The sequence below is a fragment of the Entelurus aequoreus genome, linkage group LG10, assembly GCF_033978785.1.
Source record: "Entelurus aequoreus isolate RoL-2023_Sb linkage group LG10, RoL_Eaeq_v1.1, whole genome shotgun sequence".
Lineage (NCBI taxonomy): Eukaryota > Metazoa > Chordata > Actinopteri > Syngnathiformes > Syngnathidae > Entelurus > Entelurus aequoreus.
In genome coordinates this window covers 60481074-60506119 of record NC_084740.1, presented here as the reverse complement: position 1 = coordinate 60506119, position 25046 = coordinate 60481074, and the positions used below count along the sequence as shown (strand labels likewise).

At 38.8% G+C, this 25046-nt stretch overlaps 1 protein-coding gene across 4 annotated transcripts in view; it reads left to right on the top strand.

Annotated features, from left to right (window-relative positions):
• scaper (S-phase cyclin A-associated protein in the ER) overlaps positions 1-25046 on the top strand; it is a 148997-nt gene that overhangs the window by 64665 nt on the left and 59286 nt on the right. For all 4 annotated transcript variants that reach the window (XM_062061329.1, XM_062061331.1, XM_062061328.1 and 1 more), the window contains 2 exons: positions 12905-12964; positions 16571-16697. In XM_062061329.1, the coding sequence (XP_061917313.1) occupies positions 12905-12964; positions 16571-16697 (187 nt within the window). The remainder of the gene's footprint in view (positions 1-12904; positions 12965-16570; positions 16698-25046) is intronic.

Here is a 25046-nt window from a genome sequence, read left to right as displayed (position 1 = left end):
ACTCTCACTATTATGTTAGATCCACTATGGACTGGACTCTCACACTATTATGTTAGATCCACTATGGACTGGACTCTCACACTATTATGTTAGATCCACTATGGACTGGACTCTCACTATTATGTTAGATCCACTATGGACTGGACTCTCACACTATTATGTTAGATCCACTATGGACTGGACTCTCACTATTATGTTAGATCCACTATGGACTGGACTCTCACACTATTATGTTAGATCCACTATGGACTGGACTCTCACTATTATGTTAGATCTACTATGGACTGGACTCTCACTATTATGTTAGATCCACTATGGACTGGACTCTCACACTATTATGTTAGATCCACTACTGACTGGACTCTCACTATTATGTTAGATCCACTATGGACTGGACTCTCACACTATTATGTTAGATCCACTATGGACTGGACTCTCACACTATTATGTTAGATCCACTAAGGACTGGACTCTCACACTATTATGTTAGATCCACTATGGACTGGACTCTCACTATTATGTTAGATCCACTATGGACTGGACTCTCACACTATTATGTTAGATCCACTATGGACTGGACTCTCACACTATTATGTTAGATCCACTATGGACTGGACTCTCACACTATTATGTTAGATCCACTATGGACTGGACTCTCACACTATTATGTTAGATCCACTATGGACTGGACTCTCACACTATTATGTTAGATCCACTATGGACTGGACTCTCACACTATTATGTTAGATCCACTAAGGACTGGACTCTCACACTATTATGTTGGATCCACTATGAACTGGACTCTCACTATTATGTTAGATCCACTATGGACTGGACTCTCACACTATTATGTTAGATCCACTATAGACTGAACTCTCACACTATTATGTTAGATCCACTATAGACTGGACTCTCACACTATTATGTTAGATCCACTATGGACTGGACTCTCACACTATTAACTAGATCCACTATGGACTGGACTCTCACTATTATGTTAGATCCACTATGGACTGGACTCTCACACTATTATGTTAGATCCACTATGGACTGGACTCTCACACTATTATGTTAGATCCACTATGGACTGGACTCTCACTATTATGTTAGATCCACTATGGACTGGACTCTCACTATTATGTTAGATCCACTATGGACTGGACTCTCACACTATTATGTTAGATCCACTATTGACTGGACTCTCACTATTATGTTAGATCCACTATGGACTGGACTCTCACACTATTATGTTAGATCCACTATGGACTGGACTCTCACACTATTATGTTAGATCCACTAAGGACTGGACTCTCACACTATTATGTTAGATCCACTATGGACTGGACTCTCACTATTATGTTAGATCCACTATGGACTGGACTCTCACACTATTATGTTAGATCCACTATGGACTGGACTCTCACACTATTATGTTAGATCCACTATGGACTGGACTCTCACTATTATGTTAGATCCACTATGGACTGGACTCTCACACTATTATGTTAGATCCACTATAGACTGAACTCTCACACTATTATGTTAGATCCACTATAGACTGGACTCTCACACTATTATGTTAGATCCACTATGGACTGGACTCTCACACTATTATGTTAGATCCACTATGGACTGGACTCTCACTATTATGTTAGATCCACTATGGACTGGACTCTCACTATTATGTTAGATCCACTATGGACTGGACTCTCACACTATTATGTTAGATCCACTATAGACTGAACTCTCACACTATTATGTTAGATCCACTATAGACTGGACTCTCACACTATTATGTTAGATCCACTATGGACTGGACTCTCACACTATTAACTAGATCCACTATGGACTGGACTCTCACTATTATGTTAGATCCACTATGGACTGGACCCTCACTATTATGTTAGATCCACTATGGACTGGACTCTCACACTATTATGTTAGATCCACTATGGACTGGACTCTCACACTATTATGTTAGATCCACTATGGACTGGACTCTCACTATTATGTTAGATCCACTATGGACTGGACTCTCACACTATTATGTTAGATCCACTATTGACGGGACTCTCACTATTATGTTAGATCCACTATGGACTGGACTCTCACACTATTATGTTAGATCCACTATGGACTGGACTCTCGCACTATTATGTTAGATCCACTAAGGACTGGACTCTCACACTATTATGTTAGATCCACTATGGACTGGACTCTCACTATTATGTTAGATCCACTATGGACTGGACTCTCACACTATTATGTTAGATCCACTATGGACTGGACTCTCACACTATTATGTTAGATCCACTATGGACTGGACTCTCACACTATTATGTTAGATCCACTATAGACTGGACTCTCACACTATTATGTTAGATCCACTATGGACTGGACTCTCACACTATTATGTTAGATCCACTATGGACTGGACTCTCACACTATTATGTTAGATCCACGATAGACTGAACTCTCACACTATTATGTTAGATCCACTATAGACTGGACTCTCACACTATTATGTTAGATCCACTATGGACTGGACTCTCACACTGTTATGTTAGATCCACTATGGACTGGACTCTCACTATTATGTTAGATCCACTATGGACTGGACTCTCACACTATTATGTTAGATCCACTATAGACTGAACCCTCACACTATTATGTTAGATCCACTATAGACTGGACTCTCACACTATTATGTTAGATCCACTATGGACTGGACTCTCACACTATTAACTAGATCCACTATGGACTGGACTCTCACACTGTTATGTTAGATCCACTATTGACTGGACTCTCACTATTATGTTAGATCCACTATAGACTGGACTCTCACACTATTATGTTAGATCCACTATGGACTGGACTCTCACACTATTAACTAGATCCACTATGGACTGGACTCTCACACTATTATGTTAGATCCACTATTGACTGGACTCTCACTATTATGTTAGATCCACTATGGACTGGACTCTCACACTATTATGTTAGATCCACTATTGACTGGACTCTCACTATTTTGTTAGATCCACTATGGACTGGACTTTCACACTATTATGTTAGATCCACTATGGACTGGACTCTCACACTATTATGTTAGATCCACTAAGGACTGGACTCTCACACTATTATGTTAGATCCACTATGGACTGGACTCTCACTATTATGTTAGATCCACTATGGACTGGACTCTCACACTATTATGTTAGATCCACTATGGACTGGACTCTCACACTATTATGTTAGATCCACTATGGACTGGACTCTCACAATTACGTTAGATCTACTATGAACTGGACTCTCACACTATTATGTTAGATCCACTATGGACTGGACTCTCACACTATTATGTTAGATCCACTATGGACTGGACTCTCACTATTATGTTAGATCCACTATGGACTGGACTCTCACACTATTATGTTAGATCCACTATGGACTGGACTCTTACACTATTATGTTAGATCCACTATAGACTGAACTCTCACACTATTATGTTAGATCCACAATGGACTGGACTCTCACACTATTATGTTAGATCCACTATGGACTGGACTCTCACACTATTATGTTAGATCCACTATGGACTGGACTCTCACACTATTAACTAGATCCACTATGGACTGGACTCTCACTATTATGTTAGATCCACTATGGACTGGACTCTCACAATATTATGCTAGATCCACTCGACGTCCATTGCACCGGTCCCCTCCAAGGTTTCTCATTGTTATCCCATTGGGTTGAGTTTTTTCTTGCCCTGATGTGGGATCTGAGCCGAGGATGTCGTTGTGGCTTGTGCAGCCCTTTGAGACACTCGTGATTTAGGGCTATATAAGTAAACATTGATTGATTGATTGATTGAAGTCCTTCCATTGCAGCATCATTTTACAATACTAGTTCTCAACAGTTAATATTACTTTTCTGGTGCATTGCCACAGTCTCAGTGAGGGTGTTCCTAAAGTAATGTGAGGTTCTGTGATGTTGAGGAAGTGACAACATTCATTATCTGTCACTCCTCCATCACTGTTGAAACTTGCACACAAAGGCAACAGGCCCCCGAAACTACAAAAACACACTTAACACATTAAAGTGAGCTGCCTCACTTTTTTGGATTCAAGTCCGTGGTGTGTCATCAGGGCCAGCAAGACCTTCTCTGCTGGCCTAACGTAACCAGAAATCATCATCATAATTAAAGATAAATACTTTTTAATTGACTTTTCCTAAACATCTAAAAGTATTCATATTTTCTTCATGTCATATTATGTTCCTTGTAGTGCTGTTGTTTTCAACTTAGTTTGTATCCAATCAGAATTCAGCTATCTTATGTTGCCAGATCAGGAGTTGTTGTCAGTAAGACCTTCTAGCTGGCCTCACCTTGAACGTGACATTTACGCGTCCTGTGATTGAATACTCACCGGGACCGTTAGCGGATGAATTTGAGAACACATACAGTTGATAGACAGTTGCGATAGCCAATCATATCACAAGTTGTTGACAGTAGCCTATCTAGGTAGCCTGATATTAACGAGACTCTGATTGGATACTCACGTGTCACTCCAAAGTGAGTATCTAATCACAAGTTGCAATTTAGCAGGAAGCGGGAAGTGTTGACCCACAAAGGAGAACAAAACGTTGATTAGGTGACAGATACTGTATATATTTGCAAGGCTATTTTCAAGAAGGATATTTAAAGAGAAACTACATCTTGTGAGACCATGTCGGCGATGAAATGGCCGCCACTTCCACTCGAATCAAGTGGTACCAAGGTTCAAGGTTCAACTTTATTGTCCCCGCGGGGAAATTTGTCTTGGGCACAGAGCATCATTGCTTTCTTAACATACACAAAAACAACAGAACAAAAACACAAGCGCAGACACAACCACAACCAGACAACTAACATTTAAACATCAGAACATGGAGCTTGATAGACATAGGTGGCACTTTGATGTAGGCATAAAATCTACAGTATGGAGATAAAGATAAAGTGCCAGTGTGCATTGCACTAGAGCTCATAGTTAAGTGCTATGTGCTAAAGTGCTTAGTTCTAAAGTGCTATGTGCTAAAAAAAAAGTGCTAACCTATGTATTAACATTCTATTGCACCTTGTTGGTCAGCTTAATGGAGGCTGGGACAAATGATAATTTAAGGCGGTTCGATTTGCATAGTGGGACCCGGAGTCTTCTCCCTGATGGCAGGGTTCTATATTCAGGGAAGAGTGGGTGTTGTGAGTTGGAAATAATTTTCTTAGCTTTTTTCCTAACTGCCTGCTCATAGATGCTCTGTATAGGCTCCTATTCTTTCCTCCCTACGATTTTCATTGCCGTTTTATGCATGCCGGCCAGTTTGCTTTTTAGCTTAATGGTTAGGTTGCCAAACCATGAGGTGATCCCGTATCTAATGATGCTCTCTACAATGGCACGGTAGAAAATCATCATGATGTGGCTGCTTACGCCGTACAATCTTAATCTTCGCAAAAAATATAGCCTCTGTTGCAGTCTATTGCACAGTTTGTCAATATGTGTCTTCCAGCAGAGAAGATTATCAATATGAATCCCTAAATATTTATATGAGGATACCTGGGTGATTTCCTGATTTTTGATGACCACTGGCTCATGGTCAGTCACTTTCCTCGGATCCAAAACCATTTCCTGTGTCTTGGTCACATTTAAAATAAGATAGTTGGTATCACACCACCTAATAAATAGGTCTATCTCGTCTTGGTACACAGAGGGGTCCGTATCCTTGTGTAAAAGGCTTAGGAGCACGGTATCACCACTCGCTTATATGGCAGGCCTGGGCAATTTTTCTGCCTCGGGGGGCCAAATTTAGAGAAAAAAAATGTGTCTGGGGCCGGTATATCTATTTTTAGGAACCCTAATAATGTCTGAATGCTAAAAACGTTATGACAGACCACCTTAAAAAACGGAATGGAATTTTAAATTTTTTTACTGAATGAGACACCCAGAATGTACATGGAAATAAAGAATGTGGGATTTACAATATTAACTATGAAGGATAAAACACTGAATATTGACAACATATGAACGTCACACCCCCTCTCCATCCACATATTTTACAATCAAGCGAAATGCAACAGAACAGTGAAATATAAATGCGAATGGTAAACAAAAAACCCACATACTATCGAAAGTTTCAGTTTCGATCTTAAAGATCTAAAATAAATTTGGGGGGGGGATGACTGGTGGGCCAGATTCAAAAGCTCAACGGGCCTTAATTTCGCCAGATGTGTTGTACGGCGTCAAATGGGTGCTACAAATTGGGAGTTCAAATATTTTATTTCTTTATTTTTTCACGTTTAATATGTTTTTTGCCATTTTAATTTTGACAGTACCACATAAGATATGTTTTAATTGCTGATGCGGGTTAATTGATTTTTAAATGCGCCAGAAAATAACCCTTTTTGTACACTGTTGAGGTGTTTCAATGCCCAGTAGTGTGTAAGTGTGTTTCTGTATAGTATTTCTCCAGCAATGGTCATGTGGTGACATCAATGATGGTATTTTGAGAGGTAATCAATGAAGTCGGACATCACTGAATGCCTAGGTGGGAAACGCACGGCCCGCTACTTGTTCAAGTTAACAGTTTTTGGTGACCTTTTATCAGTTCAATGTGTCAGTGCTACAGGAAAAGTGTGGTTATAATTTTGGTTAAGTATCCCTACCAGGCATTTAGGAACCTATTTCTACAATATTTTGCCTGAAATTGGTTACAAGGCTTTGCACCGCATGAACAGAGTGCCCAGTGTGCGTATGTGCACGAGTGTGTGTGTGTGTGTGTGTGTGTGTGTGTGTGTGTGTGTGTGTGTGTGTGTGTGTGTGTGTGTGTGTGTGTGTGTGTGTGTGTGTGTGTGTGTGTGTGTGTGTGTGTGTGTGTGTGTGTGTGTGTGTGTGTGTGTGTGTGTGTGTGTGTGTGTGTGTGTGTGTTAGAGAAAGAGTCTCAGATGATGGTGCATACAAAGACACTCCTGTGCAGAATTTGAATTGATCTGAGCAAGTAAACATTACATGAACTCTTTCCACTTTCCACTCTTGCTGCCTGAGATTTGTGTCATCAGCGTCCGTCCTGCTGCTGTCTTTAAATGATCGTGATCACAATTTATTTTTTTTAAATTCATTTTAAACACATGGTAATGGAGCTTGTGGCCAATGTACCCTCGAGGGAGTGAAAGGAAAATAGATCTTGGAGTGTGTCTCTGGTCGTCTTGTTTTTTCTGTCCTGAAGAACAGGTCAAAGATGACTGATGTTGTACAGGAGAGAGGGTCTAACAAGTCCTGTGTGCATCATCGCAAAGATGTTTTGTTTTGAAGTCAGGGATTTCAAGATCTTCTGCACTAAAACACATCCACTCTGCTTTCTGCGCTGGGAAAAGTGCCTTGCCAAAACAGTTTCGTCTATGTCAGAGTCTAATTGTCTTTATAAGATAAACAATTTACTTATGAGTTGATTAAATTGAAATCAATTTAATGAGTAATTTTCCCCCCCCTTTCCACTCAAAACAGCACAATTTCAGCATGTAACATGCCTTTTAAAAATAAACGTTTGAATCATAAATATTTTGTGAAGAAAATAATACATTAGAATGTATTGCTGATAACTACAATAGTTTTATGAAGTAATGTACAGTCATAATAATCTACAGCAGGGGTCACCAACCTTTTTGAAACCAAAAGCTATTTCTTGGGTACTGATTAATGCGAAGGGCTACCAGTTTGATACACACTTAAATAAATTGCCAGAAATAGCCAATTTGCTCAATTTACCTTTAACTCTGTTATTATTAATAATTAATGATATTTATCTTTGTGGAAACACTGATCATCTTAATGATTTCTCACAATAAATATATATAGAAACAGATAAATATCAATATGCAACACTTTATTTTTATATTTTCTCTAAGTGCACATTTTTCAAATTGAACATTTTCAAATGATCACTTCTAAGACAGTCTTGTGAAATCACAATATCCCATTTTAACTAGCTAGCCACTAACACTTTTTAACAAATCATGAATTACTTTGCACCATGTTTGTACAAATAATAACTCATGTAAAATACAAAAGTCAACTCTCAAATTTTTAAATAAATCATGTCACACTTTGAACTGGACACCAAATCTGTTATCTGTTTCTTTATGTCAGTTAGTGAAGACCAATCTTTAAAATATGTTATTGGATTTTCAATTTGAGTTTTGTCTCTCTTAGAATTAAAAATGTCGAGCAAAGCGAGACCAGCTTGCTAGTAAATAAATACAATTAAAAAATAGAGGCAGCTCACTGGTAAGTGCTGCTATTTGAGCTATTTTTAGAACAGGCCAGCGGGCTACTCATCTGGTCCTTACGGGCTACCTGGTGCCCGCGGGCACCGCGTTGGTGACCCCTGCTCTACAGTATTTACCTTGGAGAGTGGACTTCTACAGTATCTCCTTCCAGCTGCTTCTCATTTAAACAGCAGCTTTTCCATATTTTCTTGGATAAATGTCCGCTGTTTGGATATTTTAACATTCTTGGCTGACGTTGGGCTAATGCTACTTCAGTGTGGTGTAGTTAAGTTAAAGTTAAAGTACCAATGATTGACACACACACACACTAGGTGTGGTGAAATTTGTCCTCTGCATTTGATCCATCTTTTTATAGAGCAGTGTTTTTCAACCTTTTTTGAGCCAAGGTACGTTTTTTACGTTGAAAGAATGCGGAGACTCACCACCAGCAGAAATCATCAAAAAACTAAACTCAGTTGACAGTAAAAAGTTGTTGTCGCAATTGTTGAGTATGACTTTAAAGCATAACAAAGCATGCATCAATATAGCTCTTGTCTCAAAGTAGGTGTACTGTCACCACCTGTCAGATCACGCCCTGACTTATTTTGAGTTTATTGCTGTTTTCCTGTGTGTAGTGTTTTAGTTCTTGTCTTGCGCTCCTATTTTGGTGGCTTTTTGTCTTTTTTTGGTATTTTTCTGTAGCGGTTTCATGTCTTCCTTTGAGCGATATTTCCCGCATCTACTTTGTTTTAGCAATCAAGAATATTTCAGTTGTTTTTATCCTTCTTTGTGGGCACATTGTTTATTGTCATGTCATGTTCGGATGTACATTGTCTTTGCTCCACAGTAAGTCTTTGCTGTCGTCCAGCATTCTGTTTTTGTTTACTTTGTAAGTTTTAGTTTTGTTCTGCATAGCCTTCCCTAAGCTTCAATGCCATTTCTTAGGGGCACTCACCTTTTGTTTATTTTTGGTTTAAGCATTAGACGCCTTTTTTACCTGCACGCTGCCTCCCACTGTTTCCGACATCTACAAAGCAATTAGCTCCCTGCTGCCACCTACTGATATGGAGGAGTATAACGTGGTAAGTCTGCCGATCCACAGACAGTACAGAAACTCAACAACACATCATTTGCAGACTATAATTACTGGTTTGCAAAAAATATTTTTAACCCAAATAGGTGAAATTACATAATCTCCCACGGCACACCAGCCTGTATCTCACGGTGTGCGCCGCGGCACAGTGGTTGAAAAACACTGGTGTAGACAAGCGGTGAAACGCTTGAATTGCTTCGCCAAGTTGCCGACATGTTCGGTCATGTTTTTAATCGTTTGTTTTTTTAATTCAAATAGTTTTATCCACTTCTTCTCAGCACTTTCCTTCACACTCACTTTCTTCCCTCCCGTGGTCGATAAACAAAGTTATGTCGATCTTTAGCCAAAAGCTAATGCTAGCGAGTAAGACCAGATGTTTCTGGGTGGATCTTACGGGGTTTACCGTGGCATTTGCTTCGCCAACTCATGGCGGGGATACATAGAATAACTCAAATATTTGCTTGTAACTTTACGCAAAAAATGTAAATCAGTAAAAATGATCTCAAAACACTCTTAATTTGGCGCCAGGTCTCAAAGGAATATACAAATACATGGGCAGGATGTCTAGAAGAAAGATGGGTGAGTAAAAAAGAAAATTTTCTGTGTTTATTAAACTTTTCTAAAACACTATTACAAAGCTATCGATTTAATGACGTGTTTTTTTTCCCCCACATTGCCTGTGTTTTGGACTTTTCTGCGCGTTTGCTCCTGTCGGCCACCATACGAATGTAGCATTATGTCACGTTGCATTGCATTGTGGTCTTTGACCACATGATCATTTATGAACAATGCATGACATATTTTGCACAACACTGCAGCAACAGAACCAATGTTGTAATAGCGGGAAGGATGAAACTGCTCAGTCACCATTACGGTAAACAGGATGTTCATTGTTAACAGTACGGCCGGCGTTAAATGCGCGCGTTTCACACCAACAGCTGAGTAAAACGGGTCACCACCATTTTAAAGTGCATGCAGAGGTGGATGAAGCTGCCGGGTGTTGACCATTCATAATACTTCCAATGTTAATTTCAATAATTGATTGGTCAATTGCAGCATTTACAGTTTGTGTACCATCAAAGTTGTTCAAGAATAAGGTCTGCACTGCAAATAAATTGCCACTTGCCAAGATTTAACATTTTAATTCTAGAAATGTCCCTAGTTGTAATTTAGAACATTTATTTAACCAGATAAGAAACCCATTGAGATCAAGATCTCTTTCACAAGGGTGACCAGGCCAAGAGGTCAACAGCACAGAGCAGTTTCAAAAAAGTAATACGTTAAGACATCTATTTAAAATAAATACAAGATTTACACCTTTTCAAAACACAGGCACTGTGCAAACGTCTCTCGCTGTCTGTCCCTCAGGACAGAAGGGAAGGCTCCAAAAGGAAGTAGTTCAGTGAGTTTCAGTTTGGTCTGCAATGCATTCCATGCCATAGGGGCAGCAAGGCCAAAAGCTCTTTTGCCAAATTCAGTCCGTACATGGGGAACAGTTAAAACATACAAATTGTTAGAGCGTAATGCATAAGAGCTGATTTTTCTTTGTAACAAATTATACAAGTATGGAGGCATTAAACCTAAAAGAACCTTATAAATGGTAGTCAGCCAATGTGTGTATCTGCGTGCACTCAATGAAGATAAGTCTGACTTCATATACAGTTGACAGTGGAGGGTGAGACTACGACAGCCAGTAACAAATCTTAGTGCTGAGTGAAAAACTGTGTCCAAGGACTGGAGGCATTTAGATGATTTGAGAGGTAAATGATGATTTACTTATTTTTAGTCATTGACTAATCTTAATTTTAGTATGAATATTTAAATTGAGGTAATATTGTACTTTTATTCTTACTCCCACTTATATTCAAATACTTTTTTAATACAGTTTTTTGGGAGGACTAGTTGTCATTTTTCAGAAAGAGTTCAAGTCTGAGTATGAACTGATGAAACCCGCTCGGATTGAATTGATTGATTGATTGAGACTTTTATTAGTAGGTTGCACAGTGAAGTACATATTCCGTACAATTGACCACTAAATGGTAACACCCGATTAAGTTTATCAACTTGTTTAAGTCGGGGTCCACTTAAATTGATTCATGATACAGATATATACTATCATACATACTATCATCATAATACAGTCATCACACAAGATAATCACATTGAATTATTTACATTATTTACAATCAGGGGTGTGGAGGGGGGGGGGGGGGGTAGGATATGGACATCAAGTAGTAGAGAAAGAGAGAGAGAGAGAGAGATCAGAAGGCAAAAGAAAAAGTATCTGCATTTGATTGTTTACATTTGATTATTAGCAATCCGGGGAGGGTGTTAGTTTAGGGTTGTAGCTGCCTGGAGGTGAACTTTTATTACGGTTTTGAAGGAGGATAGAGATGCCCTTTCTTTTATACCTGTTGGGAGCGCATTCCACATTGATGTGGCATAGAAAGAGAATGAGTTAAGACCTTAGTTAGTTCAGAATCTGAGTTTAACGTGGTTAGTGGAGCTCCCCCTGGTGTTGTGGTTATGGCGGTCAAGTAGTTTGACATGTACTTCGGTATCAGGGAGGTGTAGTGGATTTTATAGACTAGGCTCAGTGCAAGTTGTTTAACTCTGTCCTCCACCTTGAGCCAGCCCACTTTAGAGAAGTGGGTAGGAGTGAGGTGTGATCTGGGGTGGAGGTCTAGCAGTAACCTGACTAGCTTGTTCTGAGATGTTTGGAGTTTAGATTTGAGGGTTTTGGAGGTGCTAGGGTACCAGGAGGTGCATGCATAATCGAATAAGGGTTGAACGAGAGTTCCCGCCAGAATCCTCAAGGTGCTTTTGTTGACCAGAGAGGAGATTCTGTAGAGAAATCTCGTTCGTTGGTTAACCTTTTTGATTACCTTGGTTGCCATTTTATCACAGAAAGGTTAGCCTCTAGAATGGCAAAATGAAAGGCAAAATGTCTTCTAAAACAATCCGAACATTTCAATGCCCTGAGAATACGACGACCTGGATGAATGAGAATATTCACAGGCATTAACCGTTAAGGTGTTCTTATCTATAGTTCTTCATCATGTCATTGATACAACCTCCCACACAAAGCCATATCTGTAGTTTGTTTTACAGAGTTTGGCATGAATTCTACAGAGACGTTGCTACCCGAAGGGCCGTGGTCTACCAGGAGGTCACACTTTCAAAACACTGTTGGTGATGCTTGTAACCCACGTGACCTGCTTACTATAAAACTACAGAATTTGTCCCGGTTTGCAGTGTTGCCACAGTAACATTAGGATTTCATCTTGGTTTTAGTCGGTGCCAGAAAAATGCTTCTTCCCCGTGAGTCGCAGTAGCATCTGAGTATGTTAGGTGGAGCTGCTCAGCTGACAGGCCAAATAAACAGATTCAGCTTGAACATTTTCTTTCCCTTCACACTTTAATCTGCTGTGTGCTTAACTGGAAGGCCAAACACCTTCCCCCCCCACCCACCCCCCCAGAGTCAAAAACTTTTTTTTTTACTTCTCCCCCTGCAGAGCGAAGCAATACGAGACGTCATTTCAGACGCAGGTTCCTGACTCCCCGTACAAGGCCAAGTAAGTGCTTTCCTTTTTCTCCTTGCACGTTTATTTTTTTTACTCCAATATTAGGAAACCTCTGTCTGTGATTATTTTCAGAATTGATTCAGATTATTATTATTTATTTTATTATCTTTTTTCAAATTTAGTCTGAGTGCACATATCAGATCACCATTAGGAAATGTTATCACCTTTTCCAAACATGTTTTTGTTTTATTTTTTTCAGCTCCTAATTTGAGAAATTTAGTTAATAAAATATTTGTAGTTTTAAAATTATATATTTGATTTATTTGGGGGTTTAAAATGTCATATATAATTAAAGGGAAACTATCTGAGCCGAGGATGTCATTCTGGCTTGTGCAGCCCTTTGAGACACTTGTGATTAAGGGCTGTATAAATAAACTTTGATTGATTGATACACTTTTTAATTGTATTTTGCCCATCTTCCACAATCCTTTTGTGAAGCATGAACACACATTCTCTTCTGTGTGTTCTAAATAGTGGAAACACTGCTAGCAAGAGGCGGCTAAAAATGCACGAAATGGGGAGTCAACTATTCTGCCAACAAAGCACTCTAAAAAAAAAAATATTTTAAAAACCTCAACGCTCCGTTTCAAGCCGTGACCTGTATATCAACCGAGCTTTAGTGACGTTGTTATTGTAGTAGGTAACACCGACTTGTCTGCCATAGTGACAGTGCCTTGCTCCTTACTCACAATACAATGCGATAGGACAAAAATCTGTACCGACTCTTTCAGCCCTGGTCTGCTCAGACGTTTTACCCACTCAGCTTCCATAACCAGTAGCTCATCTTCTGTATATTCAGGCTCAAAAAGATAAGTTTCTAAAATCTTCAAGTGGTCTAAAGTACTCCTATATGATAACATTTTAAGGTCTGCCATGATTAGTGGTAGCAAACACAGAACATGTTTACAATGCTCTGTGAAATAAATGCGCCCAGGAAAGAAGTCTCATTAATGTCTGAAAAGACCAAAATACTGTAAATACTAAATGTTATTCTGATTGAGCCTGTTACTACACTACAAGACAATGCATGACATATTTTGCACAACACTGCAGCAACAGAACCAATGTTGTAATAGCGGGAAGAATGAAACTGCTCAGTCATCGTTACTGTAAACAGGATGTTCATTGTTAACAACAGTACGGCCCGTGTTACATGCGCGCGTTTCACACCAACAGCTGAGTAAAACAGGTTACCACCATTTTAAAGTGCATGCAGAGGTGGATGAAGCTGCCAGGTGTTGACCATTTATGATACCGTATTTCCTTGAATAGCCGCAGGGGCGCTAATGAATTTAAAACCTCCTGTCACTCCGGCGTTTACCGGAAGCCGGCGGGATGGCCGTGCATGCGGTAATTATTTTAAAACCTCTTCTCACCAAAAGGAATGCGGTAAATTTAGGCGTGCGCTTTGAGTGTGATGCAAGCATACCATCATGAAAAGCACGTTTAATAAAAAAAAAAACGTTATTATGGTCTTACCTGTACTTATAAATGGAGTCCATTTGGAGCTCCTTCTGACCAAAAGCATTGATAACTTGTTTATAGAAGTCTTCCTTATTTTCTTTCTTCAGTTTTAAAAGTCTCTCTGTCTCGATGGAGATATTCCTTTAATTATTACCTCCTGCTTCCATTGAAAGTCCAGTTTAGAAAACTGTTTTATTTTAGATACCGGTATGTAATCCTCCATGTTAAAAGTTCAGGCAGAGGGGAAAAAAAAAAAATCTCTTGCTGCGTGTTGTCACTTCTTCTGCCGTACCGGAAGTCGCAAGAAGGATCACTAGCGCCCTCTACCACCAGGAGGCGGGAGTCATTTAATGACTTATACAGTATTTGACACACGCAGCTACGGTATATTAATAAAACAGAGCTGCTTACTGTTCTTTTTAGCATACTGTACCGGTATTCAATAGCTCGGACCTTAAATCCTACTGAATAACTCTTTATCTTTTTTCCTTTGTGCGATTGCAAACTACTGAAAGCAGCTTCCTCCATTTTGAAAATGAGGACAGGTAAAGCGTCACTCGTGACGTAACGAATTTGACCCGGTGGAAGTTCTAGCCATATGCTAAATATTTTGCGAAACGAGTTTGACCCGGCGAAAATTATAGACATGCGATAATAAAATTAATATTTTGCGAAACGAATTTGATCCGGCGTTAATAATGAACCGGCGATAAGGCCAAGCATACGTTAATTATTTTGAGAAACGAGTTTGACCCGGCAGTAATTCTAGACGTGCGAATACTATATTCCCTGCGCCAATTCAAGGAAATACGGTACTTCCAATGTTAACTTCAATAATTGATTGGTCAATTGGAGCATTTACAGTTTGTGTACCATCAAAGTTGTTCAATAAGATCTGCACTGCAAATAAATTGCCACTTGCCAAGATTTAATATTTTAATGTACTTTTATTCTTACTCTCACTAATAACTCGAATGCCTTTTAATACAGTTTTTTGGTAGGACCAGTTGTCATTTTTCAGAAAGAGTCCAAGTCTGTAACATACCGTAATTTCCGGACTATAAGCCGCTACTTTTCCCCCTCGTTCTGGTCCCTGCGGCTTATACAAGGGTGCGGCTTATTTACGGCCTGTTCTTCTCCGACACCGACGAAGAGGATTTCGGTGGTTTTAGTACGCAGGAGGAAGACGATGACACAATGATTAAAGACTGACTTTTCATATACCGGTAGGCTGGTTATTTTGATAACGTACAGGCGAGCACTTTGTATTACTTTGCACCGTTGTATTATTTGTACTCTGCACGAATGCTGTTCGCCATGTCAAAGATGTGAAAGTTTGATTGAATGATTGAAAGATTTATTGTTAATAAATGGGATGCTCTGCGTTCCCAAACAGTCATCTCTGTCCCGACAATCCCCTCCGTGGTAGCAGGAACCCCTATATACTACGGTAATTACACATCAAAACCCTGCGGCTTATAGTCGGGTGCGGCTTATATATGGAGCAATCTGTATTTTCCCCTAAATTTAGCTGGTGCGGCTTATAGTCAGGTGCGGCTTATAGTCCGGAAATTACGGTACTTACAGCAGGTACATGAAATATTGTTAAAGGTTTTTGGATGCTTTTTAGAAGGCTTTATGGGAAGAATTACTACAATCCCCATTACCTGCATTGTGGTCCTACTGACTGGAAGCTTCTTGCTAGCACTTTTTCATTATTAAAAATGTGCAGAAAAAAGAAAGATGCGTGTTCTTGGATTGTGGCTGATGAAAAAAATTCCCCCAATTAAGTTCAGTTCCCCTCTAAGGTCAAGATAAATGGTATTTTTCTGTAAGCGGGAAACATGTATTGCCATCTATTCAATGATAAGACATTGTAAAGAGAAAGTCGTCCAGATTAATAAAGCCATATGTACAAGTAATGCAATCAATGTCTTTAGAACCTCGTCTTCTACAACGTGGTGGCCCTCTATCATCAATTGTTGAATTGCAGCAATTCCAACATTCCCCTAATTACCTTAATTTGCTGCACTAACTTCTGCCAACGTTATTAGGCAATCAGGGTAAAATAATAAATGCTGTTATTTTGCACTGTTGCTCAGATGTTTTTCTCTTTGTCCACGTTACATTCAGGTTGCAGCGCCTAGTGAAGGACCTTTTGAAGCAGTTGCAGGGCCAAGACAATGGCCAGTGGGCCAACAACAAAGTGTCTGGTCTGGACCGAACCTTAGGGGAGATTTCTCGCATCTTGGAGAAGCAGGTAGAGCCAGCAGTGTCATTGTATTATATCCATATTTATTTCATATAATGCATATATTTCTATGTTACCTTTACTGCTGCACATCCTCTGCTGGCATTTAGCAATTGACCCGCTCTTTTAGCTCGTCTGTGGGCTGAAGCGTCTGCAGCCAGACGCTCGGCATGTCTCCTCGGCTATTAGTTGTGTTTGGTTTGGTCTCCCTCTGTCTCACCCTGCTAAGTATCACTTACTCTTCAGCCACTTGCCTTTGGATATTGGCTAATGAAGACCATGTTAACCACGTTTTGTTTGTGCACATGGTACCAATAGAGGGGCTTCCTGGCACGAGAGCGAGCATTGTCCCGGTCTTGCTTGGCGTGTACCACTCCGACGCCACTTGTTTAGACAATGGTCAGTTGACGTTTTTTTGTGCGTGTCTGCGAGACCCTGGATTGATAGTAGTTAATTTTCTCAAAGTCTTATTGAACTCCGAATGCATGATTGTAGACTACCACGATTTATCCCCTGGCAGATTTTTCTGGATTTTCAATTCAAATTTAACAAAGTTGTTGGATTAATCCAGTGTTTTTCAACCTTTTTTGAGCCAAGGCACATTTTTTGCGTTGAAAAAATGCGGAGGCACACCACCAGCAGAAATCATTAAAAAACTCAACTCAGTTGACAGTAAAAAGTCGTCGTCGCAATTGTTGGATATGACTTTAAAGCATAACTAAGCATGCATCAATATACACTACCGTTCAAAAGTTTGGGGTCACCCAAACAATTTTGTGGAATAGCCTTCATTTCTAAGAACAAGAATAGACTGTCGAGTTTCAGATGAAAGTTCTCTTTTTCTGGCCATTTTGAGCGTTTAATTGACCCCACAAATGTGATGCTCCAGAAACTCAATCTGCTCAAAGGAAGGTCAGTTTTGTAGCTTCTGTAACGAGCTAAACTGTTTTCAGATGTGTGAACATGATTGCACAAGGGTTTTCTAATCATCAATTAGCCTTCTGAGCCAATGAGCAAACACATTGTACCATTAGAACACTGGAGTGATAGTTTCTGGAAATGGGCCTCTATACACCTATGTAGATATTGCACCAAAACCCATACATTTGCAGCTAGAATAGTCATTTACCACATTAGCAATGTATAGAGTGTATTTCTTTCAAGTTAAGACTAGTTTAAAGTTATCTTCATTGAAAAGTACAGTGCTTTTCCTTCAAAAATAAGGACATTTCAATGTGACCCCAAACTTTTGAATGGTAGTGTAGCTCTTGTCTCAAAGTAGGTGTACTGTCACATCACACCCTGACTTATTTTGAGTTTGTTGCTGTTTTCCTGTGTGTAGTGTTTTACTTCTTGTTTTGCGCTCCTATTTTGGTGGCTTTTTCTCTTGTTTTGGTATTTTCCTGCAGCAGTTTCATGTCTTCCTTTGAGCGATATTTCCCGCATCTACTTAGTTTTAGCAATCAAGACTATTTCATTTGTTTTTATCCTTCTTTGTGGGCACATTGTTGATTGACATGTCATGTTCGGATGTACATTGTGGACGCCGTCACTGCTCCACAGTAAGTCTTTGCTGTCGTCCAGCATTCTGTTTTTGTTTACTTTGCAGCCAGTTCAGTTTTAGTTTCGTTATGCATAGCCTTCCGTAAGCTTCAATTACTTTTCTTAGGGGCACTCACCTTTTTTTATTTTTGGTTTAAGCATTAGACACCTTTTTACCTGCACGCTGCCTCCCGCTGTTTACGACATTTACAAAGAAATTAGCTACCTGCTGCCACCTACTGATATGGAAGAGTATTACACAGTTACTCTACCGAGCTGTAGACAGCACCAACACTCAACAACAACACATCATTTGCACACTATAATTACTGGTTTGCAAAAAAATATTTTAACCCAAATAGGTGAAATTAGATAATCTCCCACGGCACACCAGACTTTATCTCACGGCACACTAGTGTGCCGCGGCACAGTGGTTGAAAAACACTGGATTAAGCCATGTTTTCATAGTTCCGTTGCTCTGTAAATTGTGTTACATCATATTATAAGAGAGACACTATATAATGTACTAATTAATTAGATCAGGAAAATAGTAATAGCTCATTTAAGTGCAATTTTTGACGGCACCTGCCATTGTAATCCATATTATTTTTTAATACTGCTTTTCATTTCATTTTAGGTCATTAATTAGTTAGCCTAGAATAGGGGAGTCGAACTGGTTTTCACTGAGGGTCACGTCGCAGTTGTCTGGCCTCAGAGGGCCGCTTGTAACCGTGAATAATTTATGGAAATAAATGTATGAGGATTCACATCAATGTAATATTATACAATTGCCTATGCATTTCATTATATATATATATATATATATATATATATATATATATATATATATATATATATATATATATATATATATATATATATATATATATATATAGTTAAATCTTTAGATTTTGCAGTAAAAAAAACTGGCAGCTCAGTCGCTACAGTTTTACTGTAAAATTGATAGTGTTTTTCCAGCATATTACTGTAAATGGAAAGGGTACTATAGTTTTTGTACGACAAAATCCTAGCAACTGAGCTGCCAGCTTTTTACTGTATATTCTACAGTATTTTTATTTTTACAGTGTACAGTTGGATGGAAAACTTGCTTTGAAATCATAAGTCAAGCACATATTTGTCCTTATTATTTTTATTTTAACAAAAAAAGTTTGAAATGTATGATAGTATTATATTTGTTGCATTATTACATGAAATTACATTTTAAAAGAGATGCAATTGTATGCAATACGTGTATTTTTTTCTGTTGAAATGGAAATGATTAATACCTTTTGTGAAGTACTTCATATCATTTCCAGGTGTTTGCGGGCCAGATAAAATGATGTTGCGGGCCAGATCTGGCCTCGGGCCTTGAGTTTGACACCTTTGGCCTAGACCAGGGGTGTCAAACTCAAATACAGATTGGGCCAAAACTTTAAACTGAACAAAGCCGCGGACCAAGGTTGAACAAATTAACCTTTTAATAGGGACCCAAACAAGTTTTGCATTGAATATTGAACAAGCAAGGCTTATATAACTTTATGGTGACATGCAAAATCCAGTTTCAAATAATAATAATAATAATAATAAAAAAATATCAATGTCATAAAATAAAATGTAAATAAAAAATGAATGCCTCTTTTCTATTTGCAGCCTTCCGAGGTAAATACCAAAATAAACTTTTTCCACAGGCTAATAATAAATTTGAAAATAAAATAACAATAATGAATGAATCAAACATTCAAGCCTTGAAGTAGCAAGAGAAAGTGCATGAATAAAACGTTAATTATTGCTCAGTTTGCTACACTGATTTGCTTTAACACTGAATATGGAACAAGCAACGCTTATATAACTTAATAGTGCAAAATCAACTTTCAAAAAACAAACGAAAAAACATCAATGGTATATTAAATACAATTTAAATAAAAAAAAATTGAATGCCTCTTTTGGTGGGGGTGGGGTTTGGTGGTAGCGGGGGTGTATATTGTAGCGTCCCGCAAGAGTTAGTGCTGCAAGGGGTTCTGGGTATTTGTTCTGTTGTGTTTATGTTGTGTTACGGTGCGGATGTTCTCCCGAAATGTGTTTGTCATTCTTGTTTGGTGTGGGTTCACTGTGTGGCGCATATTTGTAACAGTGTTAAAGTTGTTTATACGGACACCCTCAGTGTGACCTGTATGGCTGTTGATCAAGTATGCTTTGCATTCACTTTTGTGTGTGAAAAACCGCATATAGTATGTGACTGGGCCGGCACGCTGTTTGTATGGAGGAAAAGCGTATGTGACGACAGGTTGTAGAGGACGTTGAAGAGAGTGCCTTTAAGGCACGCCCCTAATAATGTTGTCCGGGAGAAATTCGGGAGAATGGTTTGCCCCGGGAGATTTTCGGGAGGCGCACTGAAATTCAGGAGTCTCCCGGGAAAATCGGGAGGGTTGGCAAGTATGAGTATTAGCGGTGAATGCGGTGTTACAGCGGCCCTGCCGCTGTATAATACCGGCGGGCCAGCTCTAATGTTAATTTGATATTGCCTCAAGGGCCAAATGAAATTACACGGTTTGACACCCATGGCCTAGACAATTATCTATTGACCAGTCAACAAACACCATCAAAAAGCCATGTAAGTGGATAGCTCTTTGGTAGTGATTTGTACAATGCTACCATCAATATTTACAATGGAAACAAGATACAATTTAAAAAAGACTAGAAAAATGTACAATTTGTAGCCCCATGTTGTTGCATGTAACTCCATACAGTTATAAAAAAAACACCTATGGCAACTGAGGTGTCACACTCATGACTAATACAGTGCTATACAATAGAGATAAATAAACTAAACATTTGGGTAATATTTGTAATCTACAGTTACGTAAACATATAACTGTTTTTCCTCAAAAGTTTATTTGAAACCTGTATATATATAAGTGTAAAACCCACATTCATCTGAGCAGCAGTAAGGCATTGAAACCTGCCACCTTGTTTATGATGCGGAGAATATACAGCCCACTTCCTGTAATGAGGCATACATTTCCTGCCAAGTTGTGGTTTACGCCATCATACCACCCCACCGTGTGTCAGTGGGCGTGGCAATAGAGAGATTATGAAGTCCCATCAGTGACAACGGTAATGGCCGAGATGCTGTGGTGAAGTAGAGAGGAGGAGTCCAGTGAGATGACCCTCCTTCCAGCTCCACCCACTCTCAGCAGGAGGTCAGAGGTCATATGTGCGCCATTCACCAGTAGTGTTGCGGTAAAAAGGCCAATCAAGGGAGAGTGAGGTTCTTGGACTTTGTCTTGCACTTGGGTTTAAAAGTTCATTTGGTCAAGTTCTGCTTCACCATCTCCAAACAGAGCAATTGGGAAACATGATTGGCAAACGAGGCAGTCCGGAGAACACTTTTCTCTCTAATCCCAAAGTCAAATAAATAGAGTCTCCGTCAGCATGGCTGTCTGGCCCCTGAGTCACTTCACGTCGCCAGCGTTTAGATTATTTGACCTAACAAGCATCTCTCATGTCACTGACTCACCTAGAGATTTGTTTTTCTCCCCCGTATCTGATTCAGTCTCCACTTTCTCTGCTAATTCCATAGACAACACCCGACTCTCCCCTCCTGCACTGCTGTTTGAGCCCCGCCTCTTTCACCCCCCCCCCCCCCCCCCCCTCTGCTCGCCAGGTTACGCCTCATCTCCATCTGACCCCAGCCTGTTTCTCCCTCTGTGGCCCCTAATGCTTTATTTTCTGTCAAACCCAATTATTGCAATACTCTGGGATTGAGAAGCACAATTGTTCAATGTGCTGCTGCACACACTCTTGCCATATCAAAATGTCTTCGTATAAAGTCTTTCGATTAGAGACTGTCTGAAACAGAAAATGTCAAGAATACAGGAAGAGTATCAGGAAGTGTGGACTCTGGTTACATTTTCATTGCCACCTGTGAGAGCCTTTTTGTGCTGAGTAAGCCTGTGAGATAGGTTTTAGTAAGGGCAGATGACATCACAAATGATTATATTCCTACACATACAGTACAGGTCAAAAGTTTGGACACACCTTCTCATTTCAATGCATTTTCTTTATTTTCATGACTATTTACATTGTAGATTGTCACATCAAAACTATGACACCTGTGAAGTGAAAAGCCTTTCAGGTGACTACCTCTTGAAGCTCATGGAGAGAATGCCAAGTGTGTGCAAAGCAGTAATCAGAGCAAAGGGTGGCTATTTTGAAGAAACTAGAATATAAAACATGTTTTCAGTTATTTCACCTTTTTTTTGTTTAGTACATAACTCCACATGTGTTCATTCATAGTTTTGATGTGACAATCTACAATGTAAATAGTCATGGAAATAAAGATTGAATGAGAAGGTGTGTCCAAACTTTTGGCCATATGTGCTGAAAAGAAGAATTTGTGTGTTTTTGTAAAGATGCACGCAAATACTACTAAAAAGCATGCTTCTTTTTACAAGGTTAAAAAGATTAACTGTTTTTAAAATGTCTTAAATTATAAGTCGCTCCGGAGTATAAGTCGCACCGGCCGAAAATGCATAATAAAGAAAGAAAAAAACATATATAAGTCGCACTGGAGTATAAGTCGCATTTTTTGGAGAAATGTATTTGATAAAAGCCAACAGCAAGAATAGACATTTGAAAGGCAATTTAAAATGTCTAAAGAATAGTGAACAACAGGCTGAATAAGTGTACGTTATATGAGGCATAAATAACCAACTGGTATGTTAACGTAATATATTATGGTAAGAGTCATTCAAATAACTATAACATATACAACAGAAGTCACCAACCTTTTTGAAAGCAAGAGCTACTTCTTGGGTAGTGATTAATGCGAAGGGCTACCAGTTTGATACACACTTAAATAAATTTCCAGAAATAGCCAATTTGCTCAATTTACCTTTAACTCTATGTTATTATTAATAATTAATGATATTTACACTTAATTGAACGGTTTAAAAGAGGAGAAAACACGAAAAAAATGACAATTGAATTTTGAAACATAGTTTATCTTCAATTTCGACTCTTTAAAATTCAAAATTCTACCGAAAAAAAGAAGAGAAAAACTAGCAAATTCGAATCTTTTTGAAAAAATTAAAAAAACAATTTATGGAACATCTTTAGTAATTTTTCCTGATTAAGATTAATTTTAGAATTTTAATGACATGTTTTAAATAGGTTAAAATCCAATCTGCACTTTGTTAGAATATATAACAAATTGGACCAAGCTATATTTCTTACAAAGACAAATCATTATTTCTTCTAGATTTTCCAGAACAAATTTTTTAAAAGAAATTCAAAAGACTTTGAAATAAGATTCAAATTTGATTCTACAGATTTCGTAGATTTGCCAGAATAATTTTTTTGAATTTTAATCATAAGAAATTTGAAGAAATATTTCACAAATATTCTTCGTCGAAAAAACAGAACCTAAAATGAAGAATTAAATCAAAATTAATTTATTATTCTTTACAATAAAAAAAAAAAAATACTTGAACATTGATTTAAATTGTCAGTAAAGAAGAGGAAGGAATTTAAAAGGTAAAAATGTATATGTGTTTAAAAATCCTAAAATCATTTTTAAGGTTGTATTTTTTCTCTAAAATTGTTTTTCTGAAAGTTATAAGAAGCAAAGTAAAAAAATAAATGAATTTATTTAAACAAGTGAAGACCAAGTCTTTAAAATATTTTCTTGGATTTTCACATTCTATTTGAGTTTTGTCTCTCTTAGAATTAAAAATGTCGGGCAAAGCGAGACCAGCTTGCTAGTAAATAAATACAATTTTAAAAATAGAGGCAGCTCACTGGTAAGTGCTGCTATTTGAGCTATTTTTAGATCAGGCCAGCGGGCTACTCATCTGGTCCTTACGGGCTACCTGGTGCCCGCGGGCACCGCGTTGGTGACCCCTGATATAGAACTTGCTATACGTTTACCAAACAATCTGTCACTCCTAATCGCTAAATCCCATGAAATCTTATACGTCTAGTCTCTTACGTGAATGAGATCAATAATATTATTGGATATTTTACGCTAATGTGTTAATAATTTCACACATAAGTCGCTCCTGAGTATAAGTCGCACCCCGACCAAACTATGAAAAAAACTGCGACTTATAGTCCGAAAAATACGGTACTCTTTTATTTTTCATTTGACTCGACTCCTAATGTATAGTTGAATGTATTGTAAACACTACAAAGACACGTGTTTGCTGTACATATTTACTTGTGTGTGGTTTATAGCCAACAGGGCTTCAGAGTTGTGTTTAAAGGGCTGAGAGATGACCATCTATTTTACTTCTGTCACTCACTTGAGTGATTTCAAATGCGATCGAGTGTGAATCCAGTACTCTGTGAACTTGATCACTTGCTCGTCCATCTGGGTCAGACTGGATGGTGGAGGGTCTTCCCTCCTCTTGATGTAATTAAAGTGTCTGGTGGGAGGAGCGTGCACAGTGCAATCTGGCTGCTCTGCGGACACTGCAGTGGAGCAGCAGTGAGCAGCAGCTGCTGTAACAATAGTTGACCCTGCACAATAATTGAATAAGATTCTCCTTTTTGTATTATTCAGAAGCCATCCTCCTAACTGGGGTCATAATGATTGGCCTTTGGTGGCCGTGCCGCCAAAGAATGATTCATTAGCTGCTCATTTTTCACTGGTATTCATTTTGGGGGGGAGAAAAGAATGTGAACAAATTAAAAGGAACCTTCATTTTAGAAGTTGAAGGATTTGAAGATGTGTTACTTAGCATGTCAGAAAAGTATGTTCAAACTGACAGTTACTTAGTGCACGCTGGGTACTATGGCGGTGCTAGTATAGCATCG